The sequence below is a fragment of the Urocampus carinirostris genome, chromosome 8, assembly GCF_059441175.1.
Source record: "Urocampus carinirostris isolate Australia breed hairy pipefish chromosome 8, RoL_Ucar_1.0, whole genome shotgun sequence".
Lineage (NCBI taxonomy): Eukaryota > Metazoa > Chordata > Actinopteri > Syngnathiformes > Syngnathidae > Urocampus > Urocampus carinirostris.
Genome location: NC_142356.1, coordinates 19,849,536 through 19,861,676, shown reverse-complemented (window position 1 = coordinate 19,861,676; position 12,141 = coordinate 19,849,536). Strand labels below are relative to the sequence as shown.

At 39.4% G+C, this 12,141-nt stretch overlaps 1 protein-coding gene across 1 annotated transcript; it reads right to left on the bottom strand.

Moving 5' to 3' along the window:
* Positions 1 to 533: 533 nt before the first annotated feature.
* cdkn2a/b (cyclin-dependent kinase inhibitor 2A/B (p15, inhibits CDK4)) lies at positions 534 to 3,172 on the bottom strand. The gene is made up of 2 exons (XM_088343081.1): positions 2,863 to 3,172; positions 534 to 2,767 (listed from the first exon to the last, which is right to left on the bottom strand). Exons 1-2 carry the CDS (start codon positions 2,986 to 2,988, stop codon positions 2,516 to 2,518), a joined length of 378 nt encoding a protein of 125 aa, XP_088199207.1. The 5' UTR covers positions 2,989 to 3,172; the 3' UTR covers positions 534 to 2,515.
* Between the last annotated feature and the right edge of the window lie 8,969 nt (positions 3,173 to 12,141).

The following is a 12,141-nucleotide window of genomic DNA, read 5'->3' as shown; positions in this document are numbered from 1 at the left end:
CAAAGGGCTGCACAGACCACAGATTATTGCAAACCACAGACTATTATTACACCATCCCCTGATCTAAAACCTACATGAGGGCAAGGAAAAACTCAAAAACTTCATGAGGAAAATGAAGAAACCTTGGAGGGACCGCACATGAATAACCAAAATATTTTTTCAATACTGACAATAATAGCTGCGGCACAGCAGCTGAGCGGTTAGCGCGTCCGCGGCACAGTTCTGAGGTCATGGGTTCAAATCCAGCTACCAGCCTTCCTGTGCAGAGTTAGCATCTTCTCCCTGTACCTGCGTGGGTTTCCTCCAGGCACTCGAGTTTCCTCCCAAATTCGAAAAAACATGCTTTGGAACAAGATGTTCATGTTTTTCTTTTTCTGTTTCATTACAGTATGCTGCAATTATGTTGCAGTGTGTATTTTCTAATTGAAAAAAATATATATTTATATAATATATATATATATACACGCGTTCTAAGGGATGGGCGGGACACCCGTATGATGCGGCAGGGGTAAACCAGTGAAAGCTGTCGGGCCCTGCTGCTGACCCGTATGACATGGCCGCTTTCTTGTGTCCCGTTTCATCTGGAGGGACGAAAGTATGACTGACTTGGGTGCCGAGGTGCTTAACTTGTTTGGGTGTTTGGGCATTTGGGTTGGCCCTGGTCCACAAAATTTTGTGTGTTTTTTGCTACTTTTTCCCCTTTTTTTAATTTTCTTTGTTTTTATATGTGTTTGTCTTGCTGTCGGTCACCGCTCTCGAGGGAAATTATCAGGGTAGATGGATAGAATAGAAAAAATATCCCCCTAATGTAAGGTGGCTAGAGTAAAGAACACACTCACATTTAAAAAACATTCATTTGTCACAAGATCTGTATACACACTTTGACTTTAAATAGCCAACAGTCTTATTTTTTTTTTCTGTTTTAAAATAATTGGTTACGCGGTACGTAGGGTGTATAATGTTCCCCCCAAAACCTGAAAACATTATTAAGAAATGTTGGGGCATCTGTGAGTGGAACTCTCTGCACTTCAGCTTTATTTTCACATTTCAAGAACGTTTTCAGAGCAATATTTTTGTGTAAGTTTAGTATCCACATTTCTTACAGCAAAATCAAACCTGAAATAGGAAAGGAAAGTACTGGCAATTTAAGGTCAAAGTGTGTATACTTTTTTCTGTATAATTATATGAATTGCACCATGATTCAATTTCATTTTTAACTGCATCCGCTCAAACGGGAGCGCACAACAGGTTTTAAAAACGTATTTCTTACACGAGTGCTGACTCATTGCACACACATGCATACACGCTAGCCTGAATAGTAAAAGATGAAACGGTTCAAAAGGAAATCAAAAGGTCATAAACATACCTGTCAACCTGTACGGTTTTGCCGTACAAAGTACGTTTATTATGCATTTTAAGACATGTACGAGAAAATCTGTACGGAAAATGCAAATTTGTCAATTATGGGTACCATCCGGTACACACCGACTATCACGAAACGGCAAATCAATCAAGTCAAACGAGTTCTCCGCGGTAGCCTCTATCTCGGTATCGTTTTTTTTCGTTGCAATCGAAGCGAGCGGTTTGATGCTACTGTGCGCATGCATCTGCCGCCTCGGATTTCATGTGGCAGTTATGTAGTGAATGGAAGTCCGTCTCTTTTTATAAAACCGGCTTTTTCGGCCCAACTCATTAAAGAGAGACGGCTCGTTTGCTTTGATGCATTTTTTTTTACAAATTATTATTGTCGTTTAAAGAAGTTAAGGAAAAAAAGGAAATATAAAATGAGAAAATGAAAAAAGACAGGTTTGTGGTGATCCCTTTAATCAGTATATTACCAACAATAATTGAATGCAGAAAATGAATTCATAATTTGAATAAGAAAATGTATCAATCCACTCAATTATATTTGCATGTATTTTTTCCTTCTACAGTGAACGTCCAAGCTACTTAATTTTTGAACTTTTTTTTATAATAATCCTCATTCATGTTGAGCCACTCAGGATCTCACAACAAAATGTTAATTAACTATATATATGTTATAACAAAACACATGTACAATATAAACATGTTAAACTGCATAAATAAACACGTTTGAATTGTATTTTGTAAGGGAAAATACGGTTTGTAAGAGCATGGAGCCGTGGAGGTTGACAGGTATGCACATGCATACATGCTAGCCTGAATAGTAAAAGATAAAACGGTTCAAAAGGAAATCAAAAGGTCATAAAGGGGTCTAATTTGTGCAAAAAATGCCATTTATTCCCTGCATTGTCGCCATGTTTTTTATTATAAATAAGGCGTTACAAGCGGTTCTGATTATTGATGAGAGGGTTTGTTAAAGTGCATCATTTTAGTGACGTGAGAAAATGTGGCTTACACTAATTCAAGTAAAATCCAAATATGTCAATAAGTTAAAATAGCTGGTTCAAAGTAGCACCAAGCTTTGTTCCTACCAAAATCTGGATTTCGTTCCAAAAAGTTGTAAACTCGAATAAATAATAATACAAAAAAATTAAAGCGATTCCAGGTAAGCCACGACGTCAGAATGGCCGAGTTTTCGGGCCACATCCAAGGGTCGACAGTCCGCGTGATCCTTGGTCCTTGGGTCGGCCCCGAAGCGAACCAGGAGCCGGGCGGTATCACCGAAGCCGGCCCGGACCGCGTCGTGCAGCGGGGTGCTCCCGGTGCGTCGGTCCGCCACGTTGGGGTCGGCGCCCCTCTCCAGAAGGAGCAGGGCCACCGGAGTGCTTCCCATCATCATCACCTTTTGGACATTTTGGAAAGAAATGAAAATAGAAATCAATAAATGTCCATTTTTGAAGCTTAAACGTAATTCCATTAACGGGCGCGCGTCCCGACCTGCAGCGCGGTGTGACCGAGCCGGTTGGCCGCGTTGACCGACGCCCCTGCCCGCAGGAGCCGCTCGACTTCGGCGCTGTTCCCCAAAGCGGCCGCGGAGGTCAACTCATCCTCCAAAGTCCTCATCCTTCCAAAGCCGGCTCCCCAGATTGACAGCGGAATAATTTTTTTTCTTAAATTTTCAAGTCGTTTTATAATCTTCTTTTTTGTGTCCACAATTTTTTTGTTCTAGTTCTTGTTTATGTTGTCAATCTTGCGGGATTGAGAGTTACACGGTCGTGCGTGTGAGACGACATGAGTACAGTAATGTGTCCGGGCTTGTTCCCCCTTGCGTTGAGTAGTGATGGGTCGTTGGCGAAAGAAATGGCTTTTTAAGCCGGCTCTACCTCAATAACGAGTGGGCTCCCTTTGAAACGTTCATATTTTTCCATTATTCTTATTCTTTTTTTCGTCTTTATCTCTCCTTTTCTCTCTTTTAACTCTGCCTCTTTCTCTCTCTCTGTTACTCCCCCCTTCTCTCTATATTTTTGTTTTTCTTAATTTCTCTTTTTCTCTCTCGCTCTCTCCTCTCTATTTTGCATTTTACTCTCTATCTCTTTATCCCATCTTTTTCTCCCTCCCTTTATCTTTCTCCCTGATTGTCTTTCTTTGAATGTTCCCCTCTCTCTCCTTTCCTTTCCCTCTCTTGCGCTCTCTCATTTTCTTGTTCTCTTATTCGCTCCTCCTTTTCTCGCTTTCGCTCACTCTCAATTTATGCTATTCCCTCTTTTTCTCTCATTCTATATTTCACTTTCTATTTTTTCTTTTTCTCTCTCTGTATCTCTATACTCTTCACTTTCTCCTGCTTTCTGAAGGATTTTATACATTTGACTATAAAGGATTTTGTACGATCAAATACAAATTACATTTAAATGCAAAAGATATTCACTGGATGAGCTGAAGGGCGAGGTCAATGCAACCTAGTGAAGAATGATGTTTACAGGAACAGCGGGGAACTGGGACAAAGGGCTGATAAGAAAATCAGCACTTCTCAACGCAGACAGCCCTGGTGACGTAGAAACGCTCGGGGATGTTTTGACCATTTCAGACATCGAGGCGAGGGGGCTTTCCTGGCACACCCATGGGAGGAGCCGGCACACCAGCTTTGGGGGGAAAAAAACGTGGGCCGGGTGAAGGGAAAAAAGAAGATCGAGAGAGAAGGCTTGTCGGAGACTCGAGCGACACTAATTCGGCTATTTCGATGGAGTTCACTTAGCTAAATTATTTAAGAAATTAAATCTGCCCCCGTGTGGAAACGCCGGTCTCTTGTCCATATTTTCCCATCAAGAAATGAGCGCGCATTGTTAGGAGAATGCAGGTTGTGTTTGGTTAACAGAGTCAGATAACCAATTTGAACGATTTGGTAAACGGTACATTTTGATTCCTAACACCCTCCCTCTCTCTTTCTCTCTGATTGTCCTTCTTTGAATGTTCCTCTTCTCTCTCTTTTCCTTTCCCTCTCTTGTGCTCTCTCATTTTCTTGTTCTCTCATTCACTCCTTTTCTCACTTTCTCTCACTCTCACTTTCTGTTATTCCCTCTTTTTCTCTCATTCTATATTTCACTTTCTATGTTTTTCTTTCTGTCTGTATCTCTATACTCTTCACTTTCTCTTGCTTTCTCTTGGTTACTCCCTCTTTCTTTTTTTCTTTTTCTCTTTCTGTTTCTCTTCTCTTATCATTCTTTTGTTCTCTGTTTTATTCATCCCTCTCTTGCTCTCATTATCTGTATCTCTTCTTCACTTTTCTTTTTCTCTTTTTTCTCTTACTCTTTCTTTCCTCGTTTCTATCATTCTCATTCATTCTTTCTCTCTCTTTCTGTCTTTTTCTCTCTCCTTTCATTTTCTCCCCGGCTCTCTCTTTATCTCTGCCACTTACTCCCTCTTTCTCTCTTTCCTTACCGTTCTAATTATCTTTCCCTTTCCCTTATCTTTCTCTATCTTTCGGTTTTCTCTATCTTTTCTCCCTTTATCCCCTCTTTCTTTCTCTTTTCCTCTCTCTGACTTTCTCTCTTGTTTTCTCTTTCCCTTTCTCTAGCCCCTTCTCGTTCTCTTACTTTCACTCACTTTCTCTCATTTTTTTCTCTCAATTGTTCTCTCCATTCCACTCAAAGGCGCTCGTGACTGGTCAATATGGGTGGTGTCATCTCTGTTTGCGTTTTTTCAACAAGGTTTAACGAGGCAAAAGTTCACTGTATATCGAAACAATTGAGGCTATTATAAAGTAGCATAGTACACACTCAAAAATTATTAATTTGGTGCGTTATGCTTTATTAATATTGTTAACATATCATTAAAAACAACAAATCTGAAGAACCGTTTGGGAGCCAAAAGAACCGGCTCCTCTTAGTGAGCTGAGCCGAAAAAGCGCTTCTCTTAAAAAAATTGGAAGTTCTCATCACACGCTGAACAAGTGGGAGTGACGTCACACAGTTGTGGCCACTGTATTGCGCATGCGCTTGTTTATGTTTTCCTTCCGTATTGTAAACCGCGTGATAGCGAAGGTTGTAAACATAAGAGCGGTAAAGTTCTTTTTTTTTTTTTCTTGCTTTTGGTTCCGATTTCAAATAAGAGCAGCACTTACGACATTTTTGTCATAAAGTTCATGTAGTGTGATAAGCGGGTTTAATAAGGTCACGACTTTTATGCAGAAGATGAGACTGTAAACTTGATCAACTAAATTGGAGGATTCACCCGCGGCGAGAACTGACCACTATACATTAAATACAAATAGAAAATTAACATACCTGTCAACCTCCAGGGCTCCATGCCCTTACAAACTGTCGTATTTCTCCTTACTAAATACAAAATAATCTTACACCATATATTTTTTTCAAACGTGTTTATGTAGTTTACCATGTTGTATTGTACATGTGTTTCGTTATATCCTATATATTGTCAATTAACATTTTGTTGTGAGATCACGAGTTGCTCGACATTAATGAAGTTTTATTATAAAAAAAAGTTCAAAAATTAAGTACCTTGGACGTTCACTGTAGAAGGAAAAATACATGCAAATATAATTAAGTAGAATTTTCTTATTCAAATTATGAATTCATTTTCTGCATTAAATTATTGTTGGCAATACCTGTATACTGATTAAAGGGATAACCACAAACCTGTCTTTTTTCATTTCCTCCTTTTATACTTCCTTTTTTCTTATTTATACAACATAATAATTCGTAATATAATACATCAAAGCAAGTGAGCCGTTTGAGAGCCGGCTCTCTTTAAGGAGTTGAGCCGAAAAAGCCGGTTCTAAAAAAAGAGATGGACTTTCTTTCACCTCATCAAACCGCTCGCTTCGTTTGCAATGAAAAAAACGAAACTGAGATAGAGGCTTCCGCGGCGAACTCGTTTCACTTGATTGATTTGCCGTTTCGTGATAGTCGCTGTATACCAGATGGTACCCATAATTGACAAATTTGCGTTTTTCCGTACAGATTTTCTCGTACGTCGTACGCGTCTTAAAATGCATAATAAACGTACTTTGTACAGCAAAACCGTACAGATTGACAGGTATAAATTAATGATTTAGAATTTAAAATAATTTTAATAAAAAATCCTGTTCGTTGCATGCTTGTTTGGAGAGAAAGTGAATGAAAAAATACATACAACTATCCATATATCTTAATTGTTTTAGTCTAATATTATGTGCGATTATGTTAAAACAGATGGTGTGATGAGAAATTATAATCTAACTAATTATCTGATTTAATATTCTTAAATCAAGTGTTCTTTATTATTTTCATTCTCTTTTGAATGATTCAATTCATCGGAAATACCTTTATCCTTTTTTGTTTGACAGGCTGTGGGTGGCTTGTGGGCCTTAGTTTGCCCACCCCTGCTTTAATTTGTAGTTTTGTTGACAAAATGTATATAAAATAAACCCTCCAGTTTAAGTCAAGCCCCGTTTATTTGTATAGCCCTTAATCACAAGAAGTCTCAAAGGGCTGTACACCATCCCCTGATCTGAATCCTACATGAGGGCAAGGAAACACTCAAAAACCTCAGCATGAGAAAATGAAGAAACCTTGAGAAGGGTCCGCACATGAGGTTTCCAGGATGACTCGGCTGCAATGATATTGCAAGTAATTGCAGTCAAAATCATGATTTTAGCCTATTAGTGTGTATCCTGTCTCTGAATATGTGGTTTTAAGCTTTACTGTACCGTATTTCCCTCCATCGAAGCAAAGCATAAAGTCATGCTGAAGTTGTCAAAGGAAAAACATCTACAGAAAGAAAAGAAAACAGTACTGTTTTTAAATCAAGTTACAGAATAAAATGTAAAAAAAAATCTACTTAAATGTTTGAAATCTGTGATAATAGACATGCATCGAATCACAGAAATGTGTTTGCATGCTTGTATATGTTAAATATACCTATTGTTCTGGGTTTTGTAATGCTTCACTTTTTATTATTAGTTATGATTTTTATCAAATGAATTAATGTTGAAAAAAAAATCTTCATTTAAATTGATTTAAAGAATAAACAAAAATACATAAATTTGCTTAAAAACTCATAAATTGAGAATGTCTTTTTCCTTTTACAAAAGATGAGGCTCACCCAAAAGTAGCTGACCCGATGGTCCATTATCATGCTGCTACGGGTACCCTCCGAAACCTTAAACCTTAAGAAAGACTTGTTAAAAATCGTGCGGTTTGTTCACTTTGAGTCTCCGTAATTTGTATTTTTCCTTGTGGTTTGTAGCCTTCGTTTTAAGTTGCACTACCCAATATTACTCAGTGTCCCTTTAACTATAGATCAGTGAAATTGCTACCATTCATTCATTAGTAGTTTTAAAATAAGTCAAAGAATCACATGAAGATAAATCAAATGTTTTAAGTTTAAAATAGGATTCCGTTTATTATCGTTAGTCATTTAGATCAACATTGAATCATTCAGAGATCCTCACTGAACTTCTGGACAGGGTTTGCTGCACTGAAAGTAAAAAGTCTGAATAATTTTGCACACCCACTTTTTTCGTTTTTTATTTGTTAACAATTTTTTAAATATCCAATAAAGTGTGTTCCACTTCATGATTGTGTCCCACTTATTGTTGATGCTTCACAAGAAATTGCAGTTTTATATCTTTATGTTTGAAGTCTGAAATGTGGCAAAGGTTACAAAGTTCAAGGAGGCCAAATAGTTTCGCAAAGCCGGCAGAACCACAGAAACTTATTTTGTTTCTTTTATTTTGCGGAAAGTGGAGAATTTTTTCCCTACTTTGCAAAAGGGACCATCAGGCATCGCTCCGAATCCGTCGAAAACTCAACGAGCGAATTAACCTCATTTGCTAGGTAATCTAGCAGGAATGCGCACACACGTGTGATTTAATAGGTCATCGGTGTACTCCGAATGGGATTGTGCGCCAAAGGACAGCGTTGAGCGGGCGGGGGAATCAACCCTGGATTTAACGTGGACTTCGGCATCTTAGGGGCCATCATGCTAAATGACAATAAACTGATTAGTTTAAAGTTTTGATTTCAATCAGAGGACAAACGACGGCAAAAGCAATCGTCGACTTGATGAAATGTTTGCAAAATCCTGCCTGCCGGAGCTCTGTAAGCACAATGGAGTCTATGTGGAAGACAATAGCCTTTACAAGCGGAGGCCCAAAAGTTGAACAATTCACACGTGGGCATGGGAAAACACTGATGCAATTCTGGGCTTTAAGGTATTTCTTTCAATTAGGCACAGAACGTGTAGTGTTCTTTGCCACAATTATGCAAATATGTTACAAAATGTTCCAAATGCAGGGGGACTCGAGAAATTTAGACTCAAAGTCTGTCTTGCTTGTTTTAGAATAGAATAGAATAGATAGAACCCCTCTATTGTCATTACACAAAGTCTCAATCAAATTCAAAGCTGCCCCATATAGTGCACATAGACCCATAGAATTTGAATGAATGAATGAAAACTTTAATTCGAACATTGAAATAAAAACAGAACAAAAACAACTGGACAACAAAATAATGTTACATAATATGTTCGAAAAGGTCCCTGTATGCCCGGTGCCAGAGTCTGGTCCGCATTGCCGGCAATAAGTCGGATTCGTTCCCGGTGAGGGTTGGGCTCCGCCAGGGCTGCCCTTTGTCACCGATTCTGTTCATAACTTTTATGGACAGAATTTCTAGGCGCAGCCTTGGCGGGGATGGAGTCCGGTTTGGGGGCCTCAGCATTGCGTCACTGCTTTTTGCAGATGACGTGGTGCTGTTGGCTTCCTCAGCCCGTGATCTTCAGCTCTCGCTGGAGCGATTCGCAACCGAGTGTGAAGCGGCCGGGATGGGGATCAGCACCTCCAAGTCCGAGGCCATGGTTCTCAGTCGGAAAAGGGTGGTATGCTCCCTCCGTGTCGGGGAGGAGGTCTTGCCCCAAGTGGAGGAGTTCAAGTATCTTGGGGTCTTGTTCACGAGTGAGGGTAGGATGGAACGGGAGATCGACAGACGGGTCGGTGCAGCGTCTGCCGTCATTCGGACCCTGTACCGGTCTGTCGTGGTGAAGAGGGAGCTGAGCCGAAAGGCAAAGCTCTCGATCTACCAGTCCATCTACGTTCCTACCCTCACCTATGGTCATGAACTTTGGGTCATGACCGAAAGAACTCGATCCCGGATACAAGCGGCCGAAATGAGTTTCCTCCGCAGGGTGGCTGGGTTCTCCCTTAGAGATAGGGTGAGAAGCTCAGTCATCCGGGAGGGACTCGGAGTAGAGCCACTGCTCCTCCGCGTTGAGAGGAGCCAGTTGAGGTGGCTCGGGCATCTAATAAGGATGCCTCCTGGACGCCTCCCTCGGGAGGTGTTCCGGGCATGTCCCACCGGCAGGAGGCCCCGGGGGCGGCCCAGGACACGTTGGAGAGACTATGTCTCTCGGCTGGCTTGGGAACGCCTCGGGGTCCCGTCGGATGAGCTGGAGGAAGTGGCTGGGGATAGGGACGTCTGGGCTTCCCTTTTAACGCTGCTGCCTCCGCGACCCGACCTCGGATAAGCGGAAGACAATGGATGGATGGATGGATGTTCGAAAAGGGATAGTAAGAAGCAGATGCTTATATTCCCTACCCCTTCATCTTCCCTATTAAATACACCAATAATAATAACAGCAATAGTAATAATATTAACAATAACAGTTATGATATAACAATAGCAACAATAACAACAAAGTTAACCATAGTTCTAGATGCACTATTCCCAATCTCTCGTATCATAATAATAGTAACAATAACAACAAGGTAAACTATAGTTGTCAATGCAGTATTTCCAATCTCAAGTATCACTCATGCCCCATTTTCTTCATCACATATTTTATACACTAATCATCGTAGTAGCCATCTATTAACGTTATAATGCTACGGGTCACTAAATATCATTGTGACACCAATGATAATAACAACAATAGCAATAATAACAGTTATGATATAATAATAGTAACAATAACAACAAGGTTACTTGTAGTTGTAAATCAAGTATTTCCAATCTCTAGTATCACTCATGCCCCATTTTCTTCATTTTTGTATTGCGCCAGTAATATTTTTTTTTTGTATTCAAATTTGAACAAGTGAATAGTTGGACATTGTTTGATCTCGTCTTGTAAATTTTTTGACTCCACACACAGACACACACATACTTTTCCTGGTTGTTTTCACGTTTGGGATTATGAATTTAATTTCCCTCTTTCCGAATGAATAATTTATGGATGTTTTCTGGCACTATGTTTTTGTTGACTTTAAATAGAAATTGTGCAGTGAAAAATCTTACTAATTCATCCAATTTGAATAATTTGGACTGCAGGAATAAAATATTAGTATGATCTCGATATCCTACCCTGTGTATGGTTCTAATTGCACGTTTTCTGAGGATAAAAAGGGGCAGTAGTGAACTTTTGTAATTATCGCCCCAGACTTCTGCACAATATGTCAAGTATGGCAGAACTAGAGAACAATATGATAAATACAATTCATTATAGTTTAAAATGAATTTGGCTTTATTAATTATTGAAATATTTTTAGATACTTTAAATTGTATGTGCTTGATGTGTGTTTTCCAGCTTAATTTGTTGTCTATTATGACCCCTAAAAACGTCTATTGCAGCACCGTCCATTTTTACTTCTAAATCTTGATTTGCCTTGCGATTACCAAAGAATATTACTTTGGTTTTATTTAAATTTAAAGATAATTTATCTATATCCATCCATACTTTTAGGTTAATTATTTCACGATTAATACAAGTTACTAAATCAATACAGTTATCATTTGAATAGAAAATGTTAGTGTCGTCTGCAAATATTACTATTTTCAATAGTTTTGAAACATTAAAAATATCGTTAATATATAAATTAAATAACCTTGGACCCAGGATAGAACCCTGTTGTACTCCACAACAGATGTCCAAGTATTCAGATGACAACGCTCCCATTTTCACATATTGCTTCCTCCCCGTCAAATAACTTTAAATCCATTGCAAAGCCACGCCCCTGATGCCATATCTTTCCAGCTTTTTTGATAGTATATTATGATTAATGGTATCAATTGCTTTTTTTAAGTCAATAAATATCCCATTTGCGTATCTCTTGTTTTCTATGCTAAGGGTGATTTCTTCTAATGCATCAAAAATAGCCATTTGAATTTAAATTTTAATTTAAAGTGACATATAATTTAAAAAGTAACATAGAATATAAAAGTAGTGCAATAACCAATATGACTGTATATGTGCATTCATGAGCAGCATGGCGGCACAGTGGTTAGCGCGTGTGCGGCACAGTTCTGAGGTCATGAGATCGAATCTCCTGTGTGGGGTTTGCATGTTCTTCCCGTGCTTGCATGGGTTTCCTCCGGGCACTCGGGTTTCCTCCCACATTCCAAAAAAATGCATGTCAGGTTAATTGGCCGGTTCAAATTGTCCCTAGGTGTGAATGAGCAAGCGAATTGTCTGTCTCTGTGTGCCCTGTGACTGGCTGACAACTAGTTCAGGGTGTCCCCTGCCCACTGCCCGGAGATAGCTGGCATGGGCTCCAGCAGCCTCGCGACCCTACTGAGGATAAGCGGCGCAGATAATGGATGGATGTGCATTTATTCAAAAACAATGAGAAAGAAAAGGTCGTGTTTGCCATTGAATGTGTTAACTTGTTTATTTTAACAGTCAAGTGAATACAGTTTCAGACCTGAACCAACTCATCACGCTATACACACTCAACATTGCAGCTGGCGAAAGCGTTTAGTTTGCATTTATGTAAAATAGTGCTGCAATGGA

Coding starts and splice junctions, on each gene's coding strand:
- cdkn2a/b (XM_088343081.1), bottom strand. CDS start 2,988: ATGAGGACTTTGGAGGATGAGTTGACCTCCGCGGCCGCTTTGGGGAAC. Junction 2,768..2,862: donor TCGGTCACACCGCGCTGCAG/GTCGGGACGCGC, acceptor AATGTCCAAAAG/GTGATGATGATGGGAAGCAC.